This window comes from Pangasianodon hypophthalmus, chromosome 20 (assembly GCF_027358585.1).
Source record: "Pangasianodon hypophthalmus isolate fPanHyp1 chromosome 20, fPanHyp1.pri, whole genome shotgun sequence".
Taxonomy (NCBI): Eukaryota; Metazoa; Chordata; class Actinopteri; order Siluriformes; family Pangasiidae; genus Pangasianodon; species Pangasianodon hypophthalmus.
The window spans coordinates 9,753,632-9,775,588 of NC_069729.1; the positions used below are offsets into that span (position 1 = coordinate 9,753,632).

Genomic DNA, 21,957 nt, shown 5'->3' on the forward strand with positions numbered 1-21,957 from the left:
TTGAAAAGTTCTGTTTCCCTTGGCCTCAAGAACATACACTACAGGATCACAACTTTAAAAATTTCACTGTAACGTTTAAATGCAGAGGCTAGTGGACCAACATGCTTTATTGCAGTGAGTCAAGGGTTTGTTGTACTTGAAGATGTAGCAAGATCTTTAACTAGCAGCTCATCATTGTCATTCTTGTGCTTTTGTAAGATGTCTACAATATTTCGGTAAGACAAAAGGAAAGAAGCATCACTCAGTAAATAATGCAAGTCCTCCAACAACTCATCGACAGCTGGGCATGGGACATGGTAGTGATTCTCCAGCTTTAATAGCAAGGAAGCAAATACAGCTTTGGCAAGTTCTGTGGAACCTCTCCTGTATCAATACTATTGGAATCCTCCTCTAACATAGGTGTTTCTGTATCTTCACTTGAAAGAGTGTCATCAGATATTCCTCTTAACTCTTGTGAGCTGTCTGTTTTCACTATTCCCTCCTTAAAATCTGTCAACGAACACTGACTATGTTTTCCACTCTTGTGCAATTTAAATGTGCCATACACATTTGTTTTAAATGAGCAGTCCTTAAACATACAACTTACTGTCTCATGGCTGCGCAAGTTCCATGACTTGCTCCATGGAGTTTATATGAGCGTTCACTCGGGTTTGTCAACGGTGGAGTGGCTGGCTGCCTTATGTCCCAGGGTTCCCTCATGTCTGTGTTAGCTTCTGGCTCTCCCTTTTAGTTATGCTGTCATAGCTAGTCTTGCCGGAGTCCCTGCTTGCACTCTGCACACAAAGTACATTGTCCTTAACCATTAGAGAACAAAAGCTTACCTAACAATCTCTCCCTCTCTCTCCATCTCTCTCTCTCCCTCACTCTCTGTCAAGTTACACATGCTTCTGAGATGCCAGTGATCCTGACCCCTTCTGCTCCCCGGACCTGCCTGACCTATCCTGATGCCCTACTTCTGGTTGGAGTTCTCATCGGTTGAGTTCGCTCGCTGCTGCTGGGGGTGGCCCATATAGACGGCCTGAAGAACCATTTGGCTTGCTGGGGATGGTGCCACCTGGGGGGTGTGGAGATGGCTAGGGGATCATATATGGGGAGCTGTACTGTAATGGCTTGGGACTGCGATTGCTGTAGTGGCTTTGGGGCTGCAGTTGGTAGGAGCATCTTCATACTCAGGACTCCATCATTGGATGATGGATAGATTTTAACCAACCGGACTTCTTGCGAAAACTTCTTGTGATGAATTTACTGGTTGCACAATTGCACTATTTGTCCATATAGTACACAGTAGTAGAAGGGATTTATTTATAATTGCACTATCCATTGCACTCAGATGAGGATGGGTTCCCTTTTGAGCCTGGCTCCTCTGGAGGTTTCTTCCTCATATTGTCTCAGGGAGTTTTTCCTTGCCACTGTTGCCTCTGGCTTGCTCATTAGGGATAAATTCACATATTTACAATATATATTTTTTAATCCATTTATTTCTGTAAAGCTGCTTTGTGACAATGTCCATTGTTAAAAGCGCTATACAAACAAAATTGAATTGAATTGAATATGGAGAAAGTAATCATTTACTGAAGGAATGTCAGTAACAGCACAAACATGACAATTTATCATTGTCCCTTCACTAGAATTTTGCTGTTGAAGTTGCCGCTCACTAACATGTGATTGGCATCAGTGGGACCGCAGCACATTCCAAGTTTTAAAAATGCATGGACAGTAAGAATATGCATATGGAAATGCGTGACTTTGGCGATAGTGTCCATGTACCAACCTGAGGTGTTTTAAAAGCTTTGACCTAGATGTGTGTGAAGATCCACAATCTCTGCACAGCCACATGTATGGCAGGACTCCAAAACTCTGTTAGAAAAAAAAAGAAGATACGATTCAGCTACACCAAAGAATAATAATAAAAAAAAAACTCAGACTGCCAACTACTAAAATTCAGTAAAATTATTATGACTGCCCTAACCAACAAGCTAACTGGTAACCAATTACTGAGCACGACGCCATTTTATTCAAGTTTCAAATATGTTTATTGCCATATGTTACTTGGGGCTGCCAAAGTTAGAGAGTTAACATTTGATATTAAATTTAAAAAATGCTCAACGCCATTATTTAATGCCGTTATTAAAACTGATAGTTACTAAAACTTAATAAAACTGCTTTATATGCGCACAACAATCCCGTTTATTAGTAAATGGATAATCTCTTTTTAACTAGCAATTTAATAAATCTAAAGTCATTTATCGTCTTTGTATGGGGGAATTAATTATTAATAAAAGTTCAACAAATATTAAATATCACATAAGAGCAAAAAAAAAAAACAATGTAACTAACAATAATGTGAAAACCACCTGAGGAATACTGCAACATCCATAAAATACCAAAAAAAAAAACCCAAAACATGAGATTATACGCGATTAACTATTCTAATCTACTGACAGCCACAATATTAATGCATAAAGATTGAAAATACCTCACCTGCGTGTCCAGATAATAATAAAACTTATCGCGTGTCCCCGTTCGCACAGCGATTTTTGAATGGCGCAGTCTCGAGAGGGCAGAAGCGTGATCGTTGAACCTGCTTTACATTTGCGCATGTGCAAATTTAGCGCCATCTGTTGACCAATGTGTGGTACTGCAGAAGCAACACAACTATTTCATTCATTTAACTTAAGCGAGCTGTGTAAATTTGAAATATTACTTTTTCTAAATTTTTCAACACGGTTGTTTTAATTTTAATGGACAAACATAAGGGCATTGTATAATTTAAACTTAGTTTACTTTCTTTACCAACAGCAGCCATATTTCATTTTTTTTGAGTGTACATGATCTACTGTATATATAAACACAAGATATCTTAGTATGCATTTACTCTGTATTTCATGTATTCTAAAGAGGAAAGAACTCATTTCAAATATTTACAACACAAGACCGCAATAAATGAAATAGCCAGACACCTCTTAAATTTTTTGTACAAAACAAAAAATTAACACACCTTTGTTGAGAATCCATCTATCCCTCCAAATATGACAATTTTGCACCTTGAAAACAAGGCAAATCATATGTACAGTTTGTGCTTGTAGAAATACAATATACTGCAATCATATAATAAACTGACAATTACCTTATTAAATTCAATTCAATTCAGTTTTATTTGTATAGCACTTTTAACAATGGACATTGACACAAAGCAGCTTTACAGAAATAAATGGATTAAAAATATATATTGGAAATATGTGAATTTATCCATAATGGACAAGCCAGAGGCGACAGTGGCAAGGAAAAACTCCCTGAGACAATATGACGAAAAAACCTTGAGACTCAAAAGGAAAACCATCCTCATCTGTGTGCAACGGATAGTGCAATTATAAATAAATCCCTTCTATTATTGTGTACTATATGGACAAATAGTGCAAATGTGCAACTAGTAAATTCATCTATCCACTGTCCACTGATGGGGTCCTGAGTACGAAGATGCTAGTGGCAGCTGCAGCCCCAATGCCACCCCAGCAATCACAGTCCCAAGCCATCACAGTACACTACAGCTTCCCATATGAGATCCCCAAGCCATCTCCACAGCCCCCAGGTGGCACCATCCCCAGCAATCCAAATGGTTCTTCCAAACGGCATATGAGCTTGTGATTTGTGTCCACATGGACTAAGGACAATGGATGCTGAACGAAGTAAGTTTTATGCAACCTTTCACCATCCTGTATCCTGCAGTTGGTATTCTTCTCTTGATAGACATCACAACATTATCCAGGTCAGGGTCAGACAGATGGCTATCACCTGGCTGACTCCTAACAGGTTAGGAATACAAGTCACCAGTAAAGGCATGCTGACAAGTTGGGTCAGCACTTCTTCCAAAACAAAAACTTCGGTTGGCCTCATCCATTGCCTCCCTCCTTGTAAATAATAATAAATAATAAAAATGCCTCTTGAGAAAGAGCTCCATTTATTTTCATTTGAAGAGCCAAAATATTGTGGCTGCTGATGTCAGAATGAACAATTCTTGGTTTAAAACATACTGAATATAAAATAATAAATTTCAATGTGCTATTCCCCACTAGTTAAAACATAGGTATAATAAGTTAAAATACAGACTATGGGCTACTTAAAATAATATTAATAATTCTCAGTAGTGCTCAAGCTCCTGCACTGCAAGTTAAACAGCCAAGTTAGACCAGTGGGTCCCATCCTGGGCTTGGAGTACCCCTGCCCTGCACGTTATTGTGTTATCCCTGCTCTAACACACCTGGCTCAATTAATCAGCTAATTAACACACCCTTCTTCAGTTTTAGTGGGTCTCTTATGGCAGGAAACATTTAAATATGCAGGAAAGAAGGTACTCTGAGAATAGGGTTCATAACCACTAAATTACATCTATATTAATTAGCTAGTAACATAAACTGTCATATGGAAGTGTTTCTTCAGGTCTGGGGTTCCACTGCCCTAATACACCTGATCCAGCTCATCAAGCTACTCATGTTCTGAGTCAGGTGTGTTAGAGTAAGGGGAAAAATTGCAGACCATGGTGTCTGCAGGACTGACTTTGGGAAACACTGTAAACTCATGAAAATATACAAGGATGGGGTCATTTGGAGAGTGGAAAAATGGTGGGAAAAAACCTTCATAAATGAATTAGTAACACAATCATAATAAAGGTAGTTGAAAATGCATATGTATTCTGTGTAAACCCTTGAAAAAACCCTATAATGAACATATGTGTCATTACAGTATTATTTAACTCTCTCCAATTTTCTCACAAAGGACTTTTCTCCTATCTGTGATGTGATGATCTATGGCACTCATCCTAATCACACTCTTGATGAGCACTCCCAGTTTGTGTTCGATTGCATATTGGTTCCCAATGTTGCTTAAATTAATTCCCCAAAAAAGCCTTTTCATAATAATAATAGACTTCTGGATGTTGTTTAACAGGCTCTCCCTGGACTAAGATTTCTGCTCTTAGCAGAGCAGACTGAAATGGTAAATTAGCCTAAAATGTTCAGACACAGGCTTTAAGTTCAGCTTACAGCATTCAAATGACATTCTTTCTTCTGTACAACCTTAAAATGCTCATCTTTAACAGCTGGCTGAACCACACGGTTACACACATTTATCGATGTAATTCCAATATATAGTGTTCATATACTTGTCTTCAACTTTTCCCTTTATCTCAAGGGATTACAATGATTGTTACAATGATTATATCAAAAAATGAGAAACCCGCACTCATGAACCACAGTTGTCAGGGTTTATTTCCCATATTTAACAAACAAAAAAAAGTTAACAAACTGAGCAGCTATGGGTTAAACTTCTGTGAGCATTGTTTTTTTTTTTTTTACTAAAATGTGTAGAATAAAGTTTCTAACCATGTGTGTAGAATATGTATTATATTTTATTTTGTTATATTTGTGTGATTGGTTTTTATAGAAGTAACTGGTGTTATAGAAGGTGATAGTCATTGTCTTGTCCTGTCTAGAGACTAAATACCTAAAAATATTTTATTTTAATTCCTTATCTAAGCACTTGGTAAAGTTTACAATGAAAAATTCATTAAATTTATAGCTGTAAAAGTAAAACCCTACTACTGGTCCATTGTGCTCAGTAGGCACTTCTACTGTTAAACAGGCAACTCAGCTGGCCGGTAGAAGTCCATACCTCCTAATCAAAAGGGTGAAAAAAATCAATGAAATTCTGTTGAATGTGATCCACTTAGTAGGAATTAACATAATATTTTTTGCACAAGTATTTCATTGTGTGACTGTTTAAGGGTTAAATAATTAGGTCATTATAAAAAAAAATCCACTTACAGATTAGTACAGAGATGACCTATACCAAATTTCATGCTCACTCTAATGTCGAATCTAAATCACAATGAAATAAACTTAACATTGTGCTGCTTGTTTGCAGGACAGACATTAAGAATCAATCAAACAACAAACATGAAAAGCTACAATATAGTGTACACATCCTTTTATTTTGCAGAGGGATTTGAATGTAACCTTTTTCCATTCTTACAGATGCACCAATCAATAATATTACTTAGTGATAACTCAGAGGTTCTACAGTGCACATCATGTTGCGGGATGTACCATTGTGCCTTATGCCCTGCTCTGAAGCCAACCATACTCAAAAGAATTAAGGAACACTGAGATAGCCATTTTAAAATGGCAATTGTTTTCAAAGGTAAGTTTGTTATTCCCCTATCCTGTTATTATTGTTGATGACTAATACCAGCACAAGCAAATTAATTTACATTTTTCTTTTTAAAAGCATTAAAAGGTATTAAGAATTAATGTATATTGAATTCTGCTATTCAAACTTAAAATAACTATCAGGCTTTTACATTAATGGACTAGTATTGTTTTTCCTGATTTGTGTACTGTGCTTTTTCTACAGATAAAAGATTATGTCGTTGCCATTTGCCCTGCAGAACTGAGGCCCATTACCATTGTCCTAATTGCAGCAAAACTGTTCTTAGGAGATATATAATGGAAACTTACTTTCAGATATGCTTACCAAAAATGTATCCCCCCCAACCTTCAACTGCACTAGTTTCACAGTCCTCTACAGCCACACCTGCACTGGCTCCTCTGCCCTCTACAACAACAGGTTCACAGTCCTCATTTACATCTTCAAAAAGCCAAAGAGTGATTAAATGCCCACACTGTTCAGTCACTGTGCTAAAAAAGTACTTGGACACTTGGACAAGTGTCCAAGTACTGTTTTTGGAGATGTGTTATTCAATAATATTTTTTTAGTTTTTGTTTATCTTGGTAATTTATTTTATTTACTACTACTACTACTACTACTACTACTGTTATTATTATTATTATTGTTATTATTATTATTATTTAGCAGCAATTCAACAACTGTTAATAGTTTTAAATTGGCTGTCTCACTGAAATATTTAGAATAAAACTATAACAAAACTGTGTATCTTTTTTTTAAAAATAAAAATATTGTTTTAAATTGTAAATGTGTTGTTTTTGTTTAGATATAGTAGTCTCCTTGTATATGTTATTACATCACAACTGCACCAACAATGACCACCTCATCAACCGTTGGTTTGAATTACACATACGATTATGATCCTTATAAACACCAATCAGGAAAGAACGTGAGCTGAGGTACACTTCAAAATTGTTGTAAAGCTAGCAAGAGTGCCAGCGTCTCTTTTTCAATTGTACTACAGTTTAACTGATGTTTATTAGATTTTTTGAGAAATAACAAATGGGATGCTGGTGTCCACCTCCAATGTAAATGCTGATCAAAGTAAGGGGCCTCAAGAACAGATACACTGCAAAGAAGGGTTCTGGCAGAATCAAAAGCAGCCTGCCATTCTTCAAACTACAAAATTACAACTGTAAAAGTGATCTGTAAGAGGGGACACAACACTAGAGAAATTTTTACAAAAAGCTTACATGGAGGTGGGGCGAGGTCCAGCACTGGTTTTGGGGGCCCACTGCCCCAATACCTGCTCCCCGCATCCATGTTCCCCCTCCTTCTCCCGCTGTGTTGTCCTCTTTCCCACAGGTAGTCAAGTCTGGGCCTGTCTGCTGGCAATGTGGGAAGCCCAGGCACTTCCAGACCTGGTGCCATGTGATGGAGGTGGGGGCACTAATCCCTGATCCCTGAAACAGAGACATACCTCATACCAGTGAGTGTCCAAGGGTGTGCACACCATGCACTGGTGGACTCTGGCTGTAAACAGACCTCAATTCACCAGTGCTTTGTTCAAGGGGACACATTGGGAAAATGCACCATTGGTGAAAGTGAGGTATGTACACAGGGATGTTCACAAATATCCGCTAGTGCCTGTCATACTTAAATTTCAGGGGGAGAAAAAAAGCGGCAGTTAGTCTTCGCCTCACCCATACACTGATCCTGGGAACCAATTGACCGGGGTTTAAAACATTAGCGAAAGAAATGTTTGTGGTTGGATCCTGCAGTTGGGGGAAACAGGGTGGGATGTGCTTAGCATTCCCTGGGGAGGTGGTGCTTGGCCCGGCGATGGCAGATCCATGTCAGGGGGACACTGAGAGCAGGGTGGGCTCTGCCCCTCCCCTCTTGGCGGAGATTCTCCTCTGGGATTTTCCCTTGGAGCAGTCGCTCAACGAGACCCTGAGGGATTGTGTGTGTCTGAGCCTGTCTCCTGCCTCCTCATTTCCCCAAGACAGAGACCACTTCACAGCTTGATAATACCCAGCTGTGCCCAAAAACCTCCTCAGTTTGCACCTGGTTTCAGGTATATGGAAGTTAACAAGGGCAGAGACTTTAGCCTCAACACAATGTACCTGCCTATGTCTTACCTCCTTAGCCAAGTAAGTGACCACAGCTTTGTTTGTTTGTTTGTTTGTTTTATTTGACAAACTTTAAAACATAACACAAAAAAAGTCCAAAAAGACTAATTCATACATACATTCAGTGAATTCTTTACCGAATTCACACTTGGCTAGCTTCAAGGTGAGAGAAGCAGCCTATAAACAGTTAAAAATTTCTGAAAGGGACTACAAATGTTCTGCCCACATAGCAGAATAAACAACCACATCATCCAAATAAGCGCAATTTTTAACCCCAACTAACACACAATTCATTAATCGTTGAAATGTGGCTGGAGCGTTATGCATGCCAAATGGAAGAACTTTGTACTGTAGAAAGTTGTCTGGTGTTACAAATGCAGAAATTTATGAAGCACACATCGTTATGGGAACTTGCCAGTATCCCTTCAGCAATTTGAGCTTAGTTAGAAATCTAGCAGAACCAACCCTATCAAATACAATCCTCCATCCTTGGGAGTTGAAATGAGTCAGGCCTTGTAATAATGTTCACTCTCCTGTAGTCAGTGCAAAAACAAACTGAATTATCGGGCTTTGGCACCAAAATACAGAGTGAGCTCCATGGACTGATCCTGGGAACAGCGAGAGATAAGCAACATATGGCTTCAACCTGTTAACATGGCACAAATGAGTTTTTCATTTATGATCAGAGGTTTTAACCACATAGCCTGTTTCACACAAGCTGAGATTCAATTTCATAAGGGTCAGAAAATCTATATTGTACCACAGAACCCAGTATAGGGAGTAATACTAAAACCTTCTCACCTGGTTGAAAGTTTCACTGACATGTTGTTTTATCAAAACGAGATTTCATCTGAGTCTGAGTGGATTTCAATGAAGCAGTAGCTATTTACATGCATTGTGTAAATAATGATGAAAAGACATAATCTAATACGTTAGATTTTACTGGAGGTTCTACAGAACTCGACTGCTCCCGGAACATCTTGAGTGGTTCTCTAACGTGTGCACAATTCAGCAGGACTAAACCCAACTGATTCCTGAACAGTTTCATGGATAGCAAACAAAAGGCAAGGAATACCTTCCTTCAACTTGACCAGACCAGTGTCAAGACAGTATGTGTGCAGCATGAATTTTAATGTCTTGTTGAAACCATTCCAAAGCACCTGACCCACCTGATCATCACCTTTAAGAGCCTTAGCATGTGTCACTATGCATACGGGAAACCACACACCACGCGGGCACATTGCACTTGAAAGAAATAAAAGTAACCGAACCGGTAACATACACACACACACCGAACCGTGAATCATCTTACATCCCAAGATGTAACACTACCTTTGAGAGTAAATGTAGAAAATGTGGAAAGAGGGTTCATACTCTGCAAGGCAAACCTGGAGGGTGCTCGACCTTTTTTATCTTAGCAATCACCAATAAATGGAAAAGCTGTACAAAAATAGGTTGAAAAAAGCTGTACAAAAACAACAGAAGACCACAAAATTGGTTACCCAATTGAAGTTAAAGACAAAATCTATTCCTGATTGAATTTGTTTCAAGATGAAGTCTTTTCATTACTGATGTTTTCACTACTGGATTGATTTGTTTTGGACTGTTGGGTTGATTGATTGACTGGGATTTAGGGTTCAAGTATTTGTTTAGGGTTCACATATTTTGGTTCAAGTATTTGTTGAAAGAATAATGTAGAACCCAGTGTGTATGTGTGCGGAGGAAGACTCGGGAGGCAGGCGGTATTTCAGCAGAGCTCCGGACACACATTTATTTTTCACTGCACTTTTCAGCACACTTTTAAAAACTTTTTAAAAAAACAAAACAAAAAAAACAAAACAACAACAATTGACAAGGAATCATCACTAGCTTGTGGCTTTCACCCCATTCAAGTTCAAGTTCACTCCCTGCACGTGTGTGTGTGTGCCGCTTACGTGCCTACTGGTAGTAAGGCATAGGTGAGAATCATCACACGCTACCTGCCAGTTCCTGCACTTCCTCTCTGTCTGCAGATGCCACTTGATTCACTGCTTGAAAAAAAAAAAAATTAAAAAGGTTAAAGTCAGATATAATTTACAAACATGGTATTTAATCTCATATTGAAATTAGATTATATACAAGGCAGCATCTCCAGGGGCAGTCGTAATGGATAATGGCCTAATGGATAGAGAGTCGGACTTGCAACCCGAAGGTGAACCTGAAGGTTGTGGGTTCGAGTCTCGGGTCCAGCAGGGATTGGGGGGGGGAGTGAATGACCAGCGCTCTCTCCCACCCTCAATACCACGCCTGAGGTGAGACCCTTGAGCAAGGCACCGAACCCCCAACTGCTCCCCGGGCACCGCAGCTAAAAAGGCTGCCCACTGCTCTGTGTGTGTGTTCACTACTGTGTGTGTGCACTCGGGTGGGTTAAATGCAGAGCACAAATTCCGAATATGGGTCACCATACTTGGCCACAAGTCACTTCAGTTCACTTTACCACAGAGAACAAGGATAGGTATTCATAAAATGGGTGCAATATATTTTACTTTAAGAAGTCTTTCATCTTTAGTAAGCATACATTTATGTGCACGTTTCCACACACAGGACATTAAAACATACAGATTTTATGCAATAACAGAACCTCTTGTGCCTGACTTAAAAGTAATTGAGACCAAGTGCCTAGTGGGTATAGAAGGTCATAATCTTGAGTTACATGGTTTGGACTTGTTAAATCCTTTAGTGCTTGGAATTGCTGTAGGTTTTGCTATACTGAAAAGGGAGATTTTCAGACTGAAGATGATCCAAATGTAACATTGAGAACAAGTGGCGTATACTTAAAACAAAGTAAAACTTAACACTACCTCATGTATATGGCATGAAACGTGCATACATACTGAACACCTTGCAGTACTTCAATATATCAGAAATCTTTTTGTTGATGTAATTCCTGACATTTTAGATGGAGTGGCACAATTTGAATTAAAACATTTGCTGCTTTATATACAGGCCAGTTTTATGACAGCAAAAGAATTGGAAGATTATAGTCATTTAATTATGGCTACACAGGAAAGAGGGGACCTAGAAGCAGAACACAGACACAGGAGTTCAGGGTTAAGCGGGTTTTATTTAAGGGCTTGAGGAAGTGAGGGTGTGTGTGGTAGGTCTGCAGTCGAGGTCGTGGTTCAAACTCTGGCCTGCAGCGTGGGGGCTGGTTGCTCCATCAATGCACCATGGGGGGAGGGAAAGCAAGGCAGAGTGTGAGCGGGCTTGAGTGTTGGCGAGGCTGGGGCTTGTACTCGGGTCGATGGCATGAGAGAAAACACTGGAAACACAAGGAAGGGGGAAAAACAGGGAGAAACAGGGAAATATGCAGGACATGACACAGAAAGGAGAAACTGCCTTCAGACTATAAAACTTGATTTTGAGGGCAATGATTTGGGTATAAATGCAATTCAGCACTGGTGTCTGCTTTGCAATGAGCCATTAATATTTGGTAATAAGTGCCTTAAGTTGCTAAATACTGGCAGATGCTGCTACTCTTGCTTCAAGTTGTTAATGTATTTTCTCAATTGTGTGTTTTTTCAAGGCTAATGTGCTCTCAGTGAAATATCATTGTACTGAGTATCTCCCTGACTTGGTAATTTATGGTGAAGTTCCCTTTGATTTGCTAGTTTTTTCCAAATAAAACAAATCAACTAACTTTTGTTAAAGATTAATGTGATTAAAGAAATTTAATTACAGTTACGTATGATGTACTTGCATTACATACTGTATAGACTTTCAACAATTCTGTATAAAACAATATTGAATTTAAAATCTAAATTTATCATCTAAAGATAAAATTTGTTTTCTAATTTAACTTGGCTCTTTACATTCATTAGCTGTACGCTAGCGCATGTGCATACAAGTTCGCGCCAGGTGGCTGTGAAGTCGCTCCCAAAGATATCAGCAGAAACGAGTTGCTGTTTTGCCATTTTTTGATACATGTAGACAAGAACGTTACAGTAAAATGTAAGTTTTGTCCTCTCATTGGCCTCTCTCCGAAGCACAAGTAACTTGCTGAAGCACCTGAGGCACCAGTGTCTGAAGGTGAGCTTAAAAAAATTGCAAGGTACATAGTGGAAGAGATGGGGAGTAATTCTCTTTTTTAAATAAAGAGGCTTACTTTTGTCAAGTGATTACACATGCTCTCAAGCAGTTGTGTTGAAATACTGTAACTACAATTTTATTATGGCTAACTGAGTCAGGAGTTGCTTTTGTTTATAGTAGCTCTTATTATTAAGCCAGTTTATGTTATTTGTTTACATTTTTGTATTAAAATGGCTTAATAAAGCTATGCTTAATAGGCTAAACTATCCCATGTTTGACTCCTTTTGTCCATGTGGTGAAGGTTTTTAAGAAGTAATTAGGAATGAGTAATGCAGTTGCTTTTCAGACAGAGTAATTAGTCAGTAATTTAAATACTAATTATTTAATCAACGTTGTAATTAATTACTTTTTTAAATTAACTTATGCAACACTGGTTATACTGCATATGCTGTACATAAAATACACACATAAAGTAATATGCAAGTAGCAACACAGTAATAACAGGAATAAATCTGAAGGTCTGAAAAGCCTTGTGACATGAGAAACCATTAATTAAAGTAACATGCCCATGGCATCATCTGCTGGTCAATTTAATCACTTGTTTCCTGCATTTTACAAAGTAAAAAAAAAGGAGTAGCTTGCACATTTTATTCACAAACTACCAAATACTCATACTCAAATGTAAAAGGTTAATATAAAATGGCAGCAAACAATTTATGCTCACTGAATAGAACCATACCATTAGTCTTTTTCATACTAATACCATTGAACAGTTTAGTTAAAATTTTGTGCTATTCAAATGGACTTAAACCTTTGTTAGAGACTATATGTTTCTATATATTTTTAAACAATTTTAAACAAACTCATCCAAGGATGTGTTAATAAGCAATCATTCAGTCTGACTTATTATACAACAGCACTGTGTTTCACAAAACAATAAACAGAATCATAAATCATATGGCAGGTAATATGGGATAACATCACTGTGATGTGAGCTTAAGAGTTCCATGGATTGTAAGTACAGTATTCATTCTTGAGGAGATGCAGAGTAATAGTGCTATGACATGACATATTTGACAAAAATAGTATTCATCATATTAAACAACTGGGCCATGCTAAATATGGCACATGACTACATGTGACCTAATTCAGGGCATATTTCAATCAAAGTCCATAAATGTTACAATTTACAGCAAACATTTGTTGATTTACCTCATTGTTGATTTTAGTTAATTAAAATTCCATTAGGGACATAGGCACATTGACTTACTATATGGACTGAGACAAATACTTTTGAGGTTTCAAAAACAAAAAATAAATAAAATACTATCTGTACTGGATTCTCACGTTTCACATTCATCATACTTCACTTCATGGTCTGTAGGCATGATGTATTTACCCCAACCATCCTTTCCAGATCTGTTCCCTGGATGTACAGAAAAAAATCTAAATTACTTTTTTACACTATACTCTAAAATAAGGCCACTGTAAGACACTCAGTTAAACTGCATATCTAATGAAAAAAAGGACAGAGATTCATTTTGGTAATGGGACACTCTGAACTACCTTATGCATTTGCACAGAATTAATGAAAGAAATGAAAGATTCATTAAGCATCATTAACAAAGTATGTCATAAGCGTACATAAAGGATGTCATTAAATGCCAAATCTCAGGTGGTCACACAGAGAGAAACACCATGCAGGGAGGCCATATGATGGAGAACAGCAACTCTTCAGAAGAGAAATAGGTAGCCGGCTCACTTATTGGGAACAACTGGCGTATGAAAAACTCACATTGATTTGGAAGAGGGTTTCTTCATTTTTGGCCTCTTTTGACGATAATGGGGCCTATACCATGCAGAACACACATGCAGGCAGACACGCAGGCACACGCACACACACACACACACACACACACACAGGCAAGTAACCATACACTGATAACAACACTTATAAAAACACAAGCAATTATTACTTGCATAATGTAATGAAGAATTGTGGATGAAAACATACCTGTAATTAATAGGGAAGTTTCGTTTTTTGGCCCCTACAGAAAATAAGACATTTAAGATATATGGAAAAAGAGTTTCCTCAAACTCATCATGTGCAGGACTTGTGTAGGACCCTAGTGTCTGTGTATCTAACCTGTTTCAGGGTTGCACTGCTTGTGACCTTTGCAGCTATGCAGTTTCATTAGCTGTAGGTGCATGTGGTTGAGAGAATCGCGATCCAGTGTACTAACTGCATTAATCAGCTTTATAGAGAGAGCACAAACACAGAAGCATAAATGATCATTCTGTTCTTTGTCTATGGTCTTAATGAGTATATGGTTCAAATGCCACTTCTCATGTTGTGTTTACCTGATAAGGATCCGTGTTGAGGTCAAAATATTCAAGGAATCCTGTGGCAAACTCACAAAACAGAAAGTTGTGAGTCTCATTGATGGTCCTCAAACACCAGTAAGTGTTATTGTTGGCACTGGTACACGCACAGAATGGTCCCACTTGGAACATGCCAAAAAAGCATAACAATGACAAAATACCCATTAAAGTCAAGTATCTTATTAATTTATACAAGATGGTTCAGTTTATAAAGGGATTAATGCCTAGCTTATGACTTATCAGGTGCTTCAGTTAGAGTTGAGGATTGGATTTTTTGGAAAAATCCTTGTCTTAGTCTAAATCATTATTTTGACAAGATTAGGATTACATGGAGATCTGGGGTAATTCAGGCATTTTCTGGTACGACTTCATGATTTCATTTCTGGATCGATGGGCCATGTGCAGAGGTATAGCTGAACAGCGGCCTAGGGGGATTTGGGGTTTGAACCCCCCTGAAATATTTTATGGCAATTCCAAATGCTTATTTGTGGGTGGTTAACATAACCTACAGTATATACATGCCACATAACATGTTTTGTGCAGTAATTACACTATAAGTGAAGGGAAGTGACTTGTGGCCAAGTATGGTGACCTATACTCGGAATTTGTGCTCTGCATTTAACCCATACAAGTGCGCGCACACGCAGAGCAGTGGGCAGCCTTTTTTGGGAGCAGTTGGGGGTTCGGTGCCTTGCTCAGGGGTTTCACCTCAGTCGTGGTATTGAGAGTGGAAGAGAGCTGGTCATTTACTCCCCCCACCTACAATCCCTGCCAGACCTGAGACTCGAACCCACAACCTTCGGGTTCACCTTCGGGTTGAAAGCCCGACTCTCTATCCATTAGGCCATGACCCCCATACATAATGATGTTTTATAGAAGGTCAATGTAGAAATCATTAAGATTACAGGCATCAAATGATCTTGTCCCTTACTTTGTTTTTAATCTCATTTTATTGGCTATCAGCTGCTTTGGAGAAAAATGGTAGGTTATGTAAGCAACAAGATCTTTCACCCTTTCTAACCACTAGGGGTGATGTTTCAACACCTGGATAACTTACAGTGGATTAAAAAAGTCTACACACCCCTGCTAAAATTGCAGGTTTTTTAAGACCTGGCCCAATCATGGTCAATAAAGGGGTTTAAATTCTGTCCTTTCAAAACGCTCACATAGAAAAATTCGGGCTATTGATCATGATCACAAAGAAAATTTCAGGATTCCTTGTGTGTATTGTACACAACAGTACTTCAATTCACATACACACTCGCAGTTCATGGCTGTGCCATTTTTTCTCCTCATTACAACATTTATTTCACCACAAAAAACGTGCAGATTACATATTTCTGTTCTTGAATGATGCATATATTATTTGAAGCGATCTTTACTGGACAGAATATTTTTAAATAGTTTTGAGCATTATTAATGCAAATTACTCACTTGCAGCTGTTGAGATCAAGGTCAAACAATCCCTAGCGTATGTGTTTTTCTATGATGGAATCACTTCTGAAATACAATAAAAGTGGCTCTCACAATGTAAACTTGGTGAGAGTTACTCCTCCAGTGAAGACAGAATTAACGTTCGCCTTACAGTGGGGTTTTAGTTTCTATCATACTGAACAATCTTCTTTTTTTTTTAAAAAAAAAAATTTGTTTTATTGATTTGTTTACAGCATACTCAAACATGCTCACTTTCTGTAGAATGTACCACACCTTAATTAACACTTTGTTAGAGCACATTTTGCTTGTAATACAGCACTCAGTCTTTTTGGAGTAAGAGTCAAACAACTTGGCACATCTTGAGTTGGCTATTTTATTCCACTCTTCCTTGCAAAAATGCTCCAGATCTATCAAACTGAGAGATGATCTCCTGTGCATAGCCCTCTTCAAGTCATTCCACAGGTTTTAGATAGGATTTAAATCTGGGCTCTGACTGGGCCATTCCAAAACTATGATCTTCTTCTTCTGATGCCATTCCTTTGTTGACTTGGATTTGTGCTTTTCGGTCATTATTGCACTGGAAGGTGAGATTTTTCCTCATCTTCAGCTGTCTAACAGAGGCCTGCAGGTTTTGGCTGAAATAAAGTGGTACTTGGAGCTATCCATGATTTCTTCTAGAGCCCTAGGCCCAGCTGAAGAATAGCAGTGCCATAGCATGATGCTTCACATTTACATTTACAGCTTCTAGTAGACTTGAATATGAGAGATTGTTGTCACATGCAATGAATGACTCATGCTTGCAAGATATTCTTGCACCTCTTTTAATGTTGCTGTGGGTCTCTTGGCAGCCTCCCTTATAAGTTTTAATATTGTGTTTTCATCTATCTAGGAGGGAATGTGCCTGTACAGCTTAGCTTACTTTCCTTTTCCTTAGCTTACGTTCTGTGAATAGTGGGATTGCAATTCCCCCACCATTAAGAGCAATGTTCTGAGGAAAACCCTCATGGAAATGAGACTCAGAAGAGAAATAACACTACAGTGTAGCCAGATAGCCTGCTCCTTGGTAGAGGCCCATCGTGGCCATACTCCTATTTCTCTGTCCCTCAGAGGTAGCAGGGATGTTTGTCTACACCCTCTATTCTTAAAAAAGGTGGAGGGTAGGACATTCTATTTTACCCCTTCCAACCCCAGGGGTAGTGTTCTAAGTGAGACCTTACAAAAAAGTCATGTGGTGATCAGACTACATAGTTGTTTTTGTTGTTCTTTCGGCTGCTCCCGTTAAGTGTCACCACAGCGGATCACCTTCCATTGTCCGCATATTGATTTAGCACAGGTTTTATGCCAGATGCCCTTCCTGATGCAACCATCCCCATTTATCTGAGCTTGGGACCGGCACGTCTTCTCACCTATCTGCCTAGCTGCATACAGGACATATGCACAGACACTTCCTGTAAAATGAAGTAAAGCAGAAATACTGCAGAAAAACAAGCAGTGTGTGTGGGACACACGTGTATACAGTACCCTCCAAAAGTATTGGAACCTCAAGGCCAATTCTTTTGTTTTTCTATACACTAAAACGTTTGGGTTTGGGAACAAAAGATGAATATGAGACGATAGATCAGTATTTCAGCTTTTATTTCCTGATTTTACATCTAGCCATGTTAAACAACTTAGAACATGGCAACCCATTTTGCCTCAAGTGATTGTTATTGGAACATGTGACTAACAGGTGTTTCGTGTTGCCCAGCTGTGCCCTGTTAGATTGATTGTTTAAACAATTAATAGCTCTACTCTCAGTTTGAGCCCTGGGTTTTGCCTGTGAAGACTGCATTTGTTGTTAAAAAGAATGAAGGCCAACATTAAGACCAGATAGTTGTCTATGGGGGAAAAACAAGCCATTCTGTAACGCGGCAGGTGCCTTCTCAGGCAGATCCGCGGCCACCTTCACGGGCTTTTATAGCGCGGCGATCTCAACAAGGTAATCAGCGTAAACGTGCAGCACCTGGCCGCGCCTCTATATAAGCCCTCTGATTGTCTCACTCTGCGTGCGGACATTGATCTGTGCCAGGTAACAGAGCAGCGCTACGCTACTCTGATTGGTGAGTTTGACATGTAAAAAAAAAAAAAAGTGAAGAAAAGAAATAAAATTAAAAATATTTATGTTTAGAAAGAAAAGGAAAGAGAGAGAAATTTATTGAGGGAAAGAAAGAAAAGGGAGCTCAGGATTAAAGAGGAAGTGGCACAAAACTAAAGAGGAGGACAGACTGAGTCCTCACTCCCAGATAGAGATTCTGCCATCTTAAGTTAGAGATTTTGTCTCATTTGGTGCCTTTAAGTTCGGCCAGAAGGAGGGCCAGTTTTAAGTTGTTTTTCCGCCGCGCTGCGGCGCTTTGAGTTCAGCCGTTAGATTTGAGCTTCCCGATCGAGTATCACAAGCACTGCAACACTCGTAAATTCCATTCAATAAAATCAGCTCAGTGGGTAACATCACTGCTTGCGGTTCACAACCTCTCCGGTTCGTATCCCGCATTAGGCAGCTGCATTTTAGGCGGAGTCTTTTGATCCGTCTCCGCACTTGGCTCCTCTCAAACCATATATATTGTCCTCTCGGGCAAGCAGGGCCTCCGCGACATTTATTGAACAGCTTATCGCCTAGCCCCATAACACATTCTGAAGCTGAGAAAAGAGGGAAAATCAATAACAAATTTGGAGTGTCTTGAAAGAAACCATTGGTGTACTAATAACCAGACCATGAACAGATCAGCCCATGAAACTAACAGCAGTTGATGACAGAAACATTAGCATTTACATGCACATCTTATTCAGAAAATCCACTGAAAGGAGATATATGTGCATTCTCAGTCTGCAAGGAATTGTGGGTGCTAACAGATTCTTAGCCATAGGCTAGGTATTTAGGAATGGCAACTCAGTCATACTTACAACAACCATGTATACAGGAATATCCTGATGGCTGTACGCATATAAACATTGTATTCAGAATATGGCTGCAACCTGAATATAGACCTTAAATGGAATTTGATGTGCATGTAAACATAGCCATTGTGAGAGCTTTGAAGAAAAAACAAAAACAGTCGGTGACTTCAACAACCTCCACAGGGTAGGAGTGAAGGTATCACAATCCAACGTTCAAAGATGACTTCAAGAGCAGAAATATAGAGGTCATACCACAAGATACAAACCACTCATCAGCAGTCAGAAGACTAAACTCTATCAAAGTTATGGAAAGGCCAAAGTGTGGGAAGAGAAAGGATTTGCTCATGATCAAGTAATTCTGGTGCCAAGATGTCTGAACCCGGAGAGAACTGTTGTCTGAGAAAACAACAGACTCTTATGAGAAATAACATTTGAACTCTCTCCCACAAAATTAGCAGCTTCATCCGAGATAACACATCACACTGAGTGAAGACTGGAAGATCACACTTCACTATTGTTCCTCCAACTTGCTCTCTTCACTCTCCCTCCACTTCTCTGTCTGTGTTGAGATCATCTTAGTCACCCAAGATCTATGTGCATTAGACAGTATGTTTAATGTGAGTAAGACATTGACTATACATGTTTCGTATCACTCAAAAGGTCTCAGTGCATCTGGAAAAATTTTCATTCCCTCAGCAGCAGTTCAAACCACCACTAAGATCTAGAAAATGTAGAAAAATATTGCATGCCATTGAGGGTGTACCCTCCCTGGGTCCCTCATACAAATCATATACTGTATGCAAATAAGGTACATTCTACAACAGACATTGAATATCTGGGTATTTAGGAAGAGATGGCAAAAGACTCAATTATTGTGTGTTGTTTCATTGCCAGGTAAACATTTCGAATCCTCTTATTTGTGTTTTATGTGACGTTTTTATATTATTGATCACTGCTTATTATCTTCTGTTTTGGATTAAGAATTATTGGAATTACCTGGTCAATAAATTATGTTTGAATTTATTCTGACCTACCCTGAAATTATTGGCTCTAGTAGATTACGTTAAGTCCGTGTTACAGCAAATCTGCGACCAGGTTAGTCCAGGCTAAAATCCAGGGGCATGCCAACTGAGATTTTAGAGTTCGGGCTAACAACTTTGCTTTGGTTAAGTGTACTTGGACTATAAAGGCTAAAAGGAATTTCCCTTTAGAATAACATAGTATTGATCGACCAATCTAAACAGGGTGAGCCTTAACCTCTGATTATTATAATATTATTCTGGCTAAGTGTACATGGGAAACCTTAGCATGACTATACAAAGCTACTATTATAGAAAAGTAAAATTGGTCCACTTGTTCTGATAGTAGTAAGCTGTTCTGATAGTTCTGATGACCTCTGACTAGAGATAATGTTGCTCTAATTAAGTGTGTAGAGATCTATGGGGACTAAACAAAGTACTTTTTTGAAAAGAGCAAGCATGTGCAGCCATCTAAACAGTATTATTCAATCACCTATATCTAATGACCAAGACTGGTGAGTTTGTGACCGTGAGATTATCTGGGTATTTAAGGAGAGATGGCAAAAGACCGGCCAGTGCGAGACTCTAAGCGACATTGAAATCCAAATGAACCAGCACAATCTAAGTAAAGGGTTAAATAGGACAATCAAATGTCAAGATAAATTTAATGATTAAGATTGGAATTTTAATATCTCTGAGAATCCTTCATAAGTGGAGTCGGATGAAGTAAAAATAGGATCATAATAAAAGTCAACAAATTGTTATTTCAAATGTTGATATATCGCATAAATGAAAGACAGTCATATGCAAGCCTTTTGCCATTCCGTTGGACATCGTCATTGGGCCAGTGGGTGGTCCGGGCCCTACAGTCAAAAACATACATTTTCATTGGTCAAGCATAGTGAAGGTAATGTCATGGCTTGGGCTTGCATGACTGCTACTGGAATGAGCTCGTTAATCTTTATTGATAATGTAATTCATGATGGTAACAGCAGAATGAATTCAGATTTCTACAGAAACATTTTGTCTGCCAATTTACAGTGAAATGCATCTAATCTAATTGAAGGGAACTTCATCATGCAGCAAGATAATGACCAAAAAACACACTGCCAAAACAACAAAAGACTTCATCAGGGGGAAAAAGTGGAAGGTTTTAGACTGGCCAGGTCAAACACCTTATCCCAATTGAGCATGCATTTCACATCCTGAAGAGGAGACTGAAGGGCAAAACCCCCCAGAAACAAACAATAACTGAAAGAAGCTGCAGTACAAGCCTGCAAAAGCATCATAAAAGAGGAATGCAACAGATTGGTGATGTCAGTGGGTCGTCAGCTTGCATGCAACCAAATATTAAGTGCTATTTACTTTAAGACTATCTGTTTCTATACTTTTCACACTTCTAGAGGTAAATATCAGGGAATGAAAGATGAAATTCTGATCTATTTTGCCATTTATATTTTGATCTCAAAAACAAATGTCTTTATTTTATAGCAAAATCAAAGGAATTGGCCTTGCCATTCCAATACCTTTGGAGGGGACTGTTTATAGCTAGCTCACTTACCTGGAGAAGGAACTGCTGTGTAGTCATGGTCTGCAGCAGAAGCAGGTCTTACACACAGCTGGCTTTTCTCTGTTTGGCCAACAGATGTTTGATCTGTACATACCAATCCAGAGTGTATAGCCCCATGTTGTAGGTGTTATGGCCAGTGGTTTTGAGTAGTCAGATTCTTTAAATGCTGGCTACAGACATACTGTACCTCCTGCATCTTAAAATGCTCACCCTTATCGCAGTGAATAGTACAAATGCA

At 38.8% G+C, this 21,957-nt stretch overlaps 1 protein-coding gene and 1 long non-coding RNA gene across 3 annotated transcripts in view; both read right to left on the reverse strand.

Moving 5' to 3' along the window:
- Positions 1 to 357: 357 nt before the first annotated feature.
- On the reverse strand, positions 358 to 3,046 carry LOC128317084 (uncharacterized). The gene is made up of 4 exons (XR_008300566.1): positions 2,999 to 3,046; positions 2,482 to 2,638; positions 1,772 to 1,857; positions 358 to 773 (listed from the first exon to the last, which is right to left on the reverse strand). It is a non-coding gene; the product is annotated as an uncharacterized LOC128317084 (long non-coding RNA).
- Positions 3,047 to 11,402: 8,356 nt separating this feature from the next.
- Positions 11,403 to 21,957, reverse strand: part of sulf2a (sulfatase 2a) — a 78,806-nt gene continuing 68,251 nt past the window's right edge. The window contains exons 17-22 of one of the 2 annotated variants that reach the window (XM_026935494.3): positions 14,742 to 14,884; positions 14,527 to 14,635; positions 14,395 to 14,428; positions 14,176 to 14,229; positions 13,728 to 13,806; positions 11,403 to 11,613 (exon numbers count right to left, since the gene is read on the reverse strand). In XM_026935494.3, coding sequence (XP_026791295.1) covers positions 13,776 to 13,806; positions 14,176 to 14,229; positions 14,395 to 14,428; positions 14,527 to 14,635; positions 14,742 to 14,884 — 371 coding nt within the window. In that variant the 3' untranslated portion in view covers positions 11,403 to 11,613; positions 13,728 to 13,775. Of the gene's footprint in view, positions 11,614 to 12,954; positions 13,807 to 14,175; positions 14,230 to 14,394; positions 14,429 to 14,526; positions 14,636 to 14,741; positions 14,885 to 21,957 lie in introns of those variants that run through there. The other variant, XM_026935493.3, reaches the window with a different exon arrangement.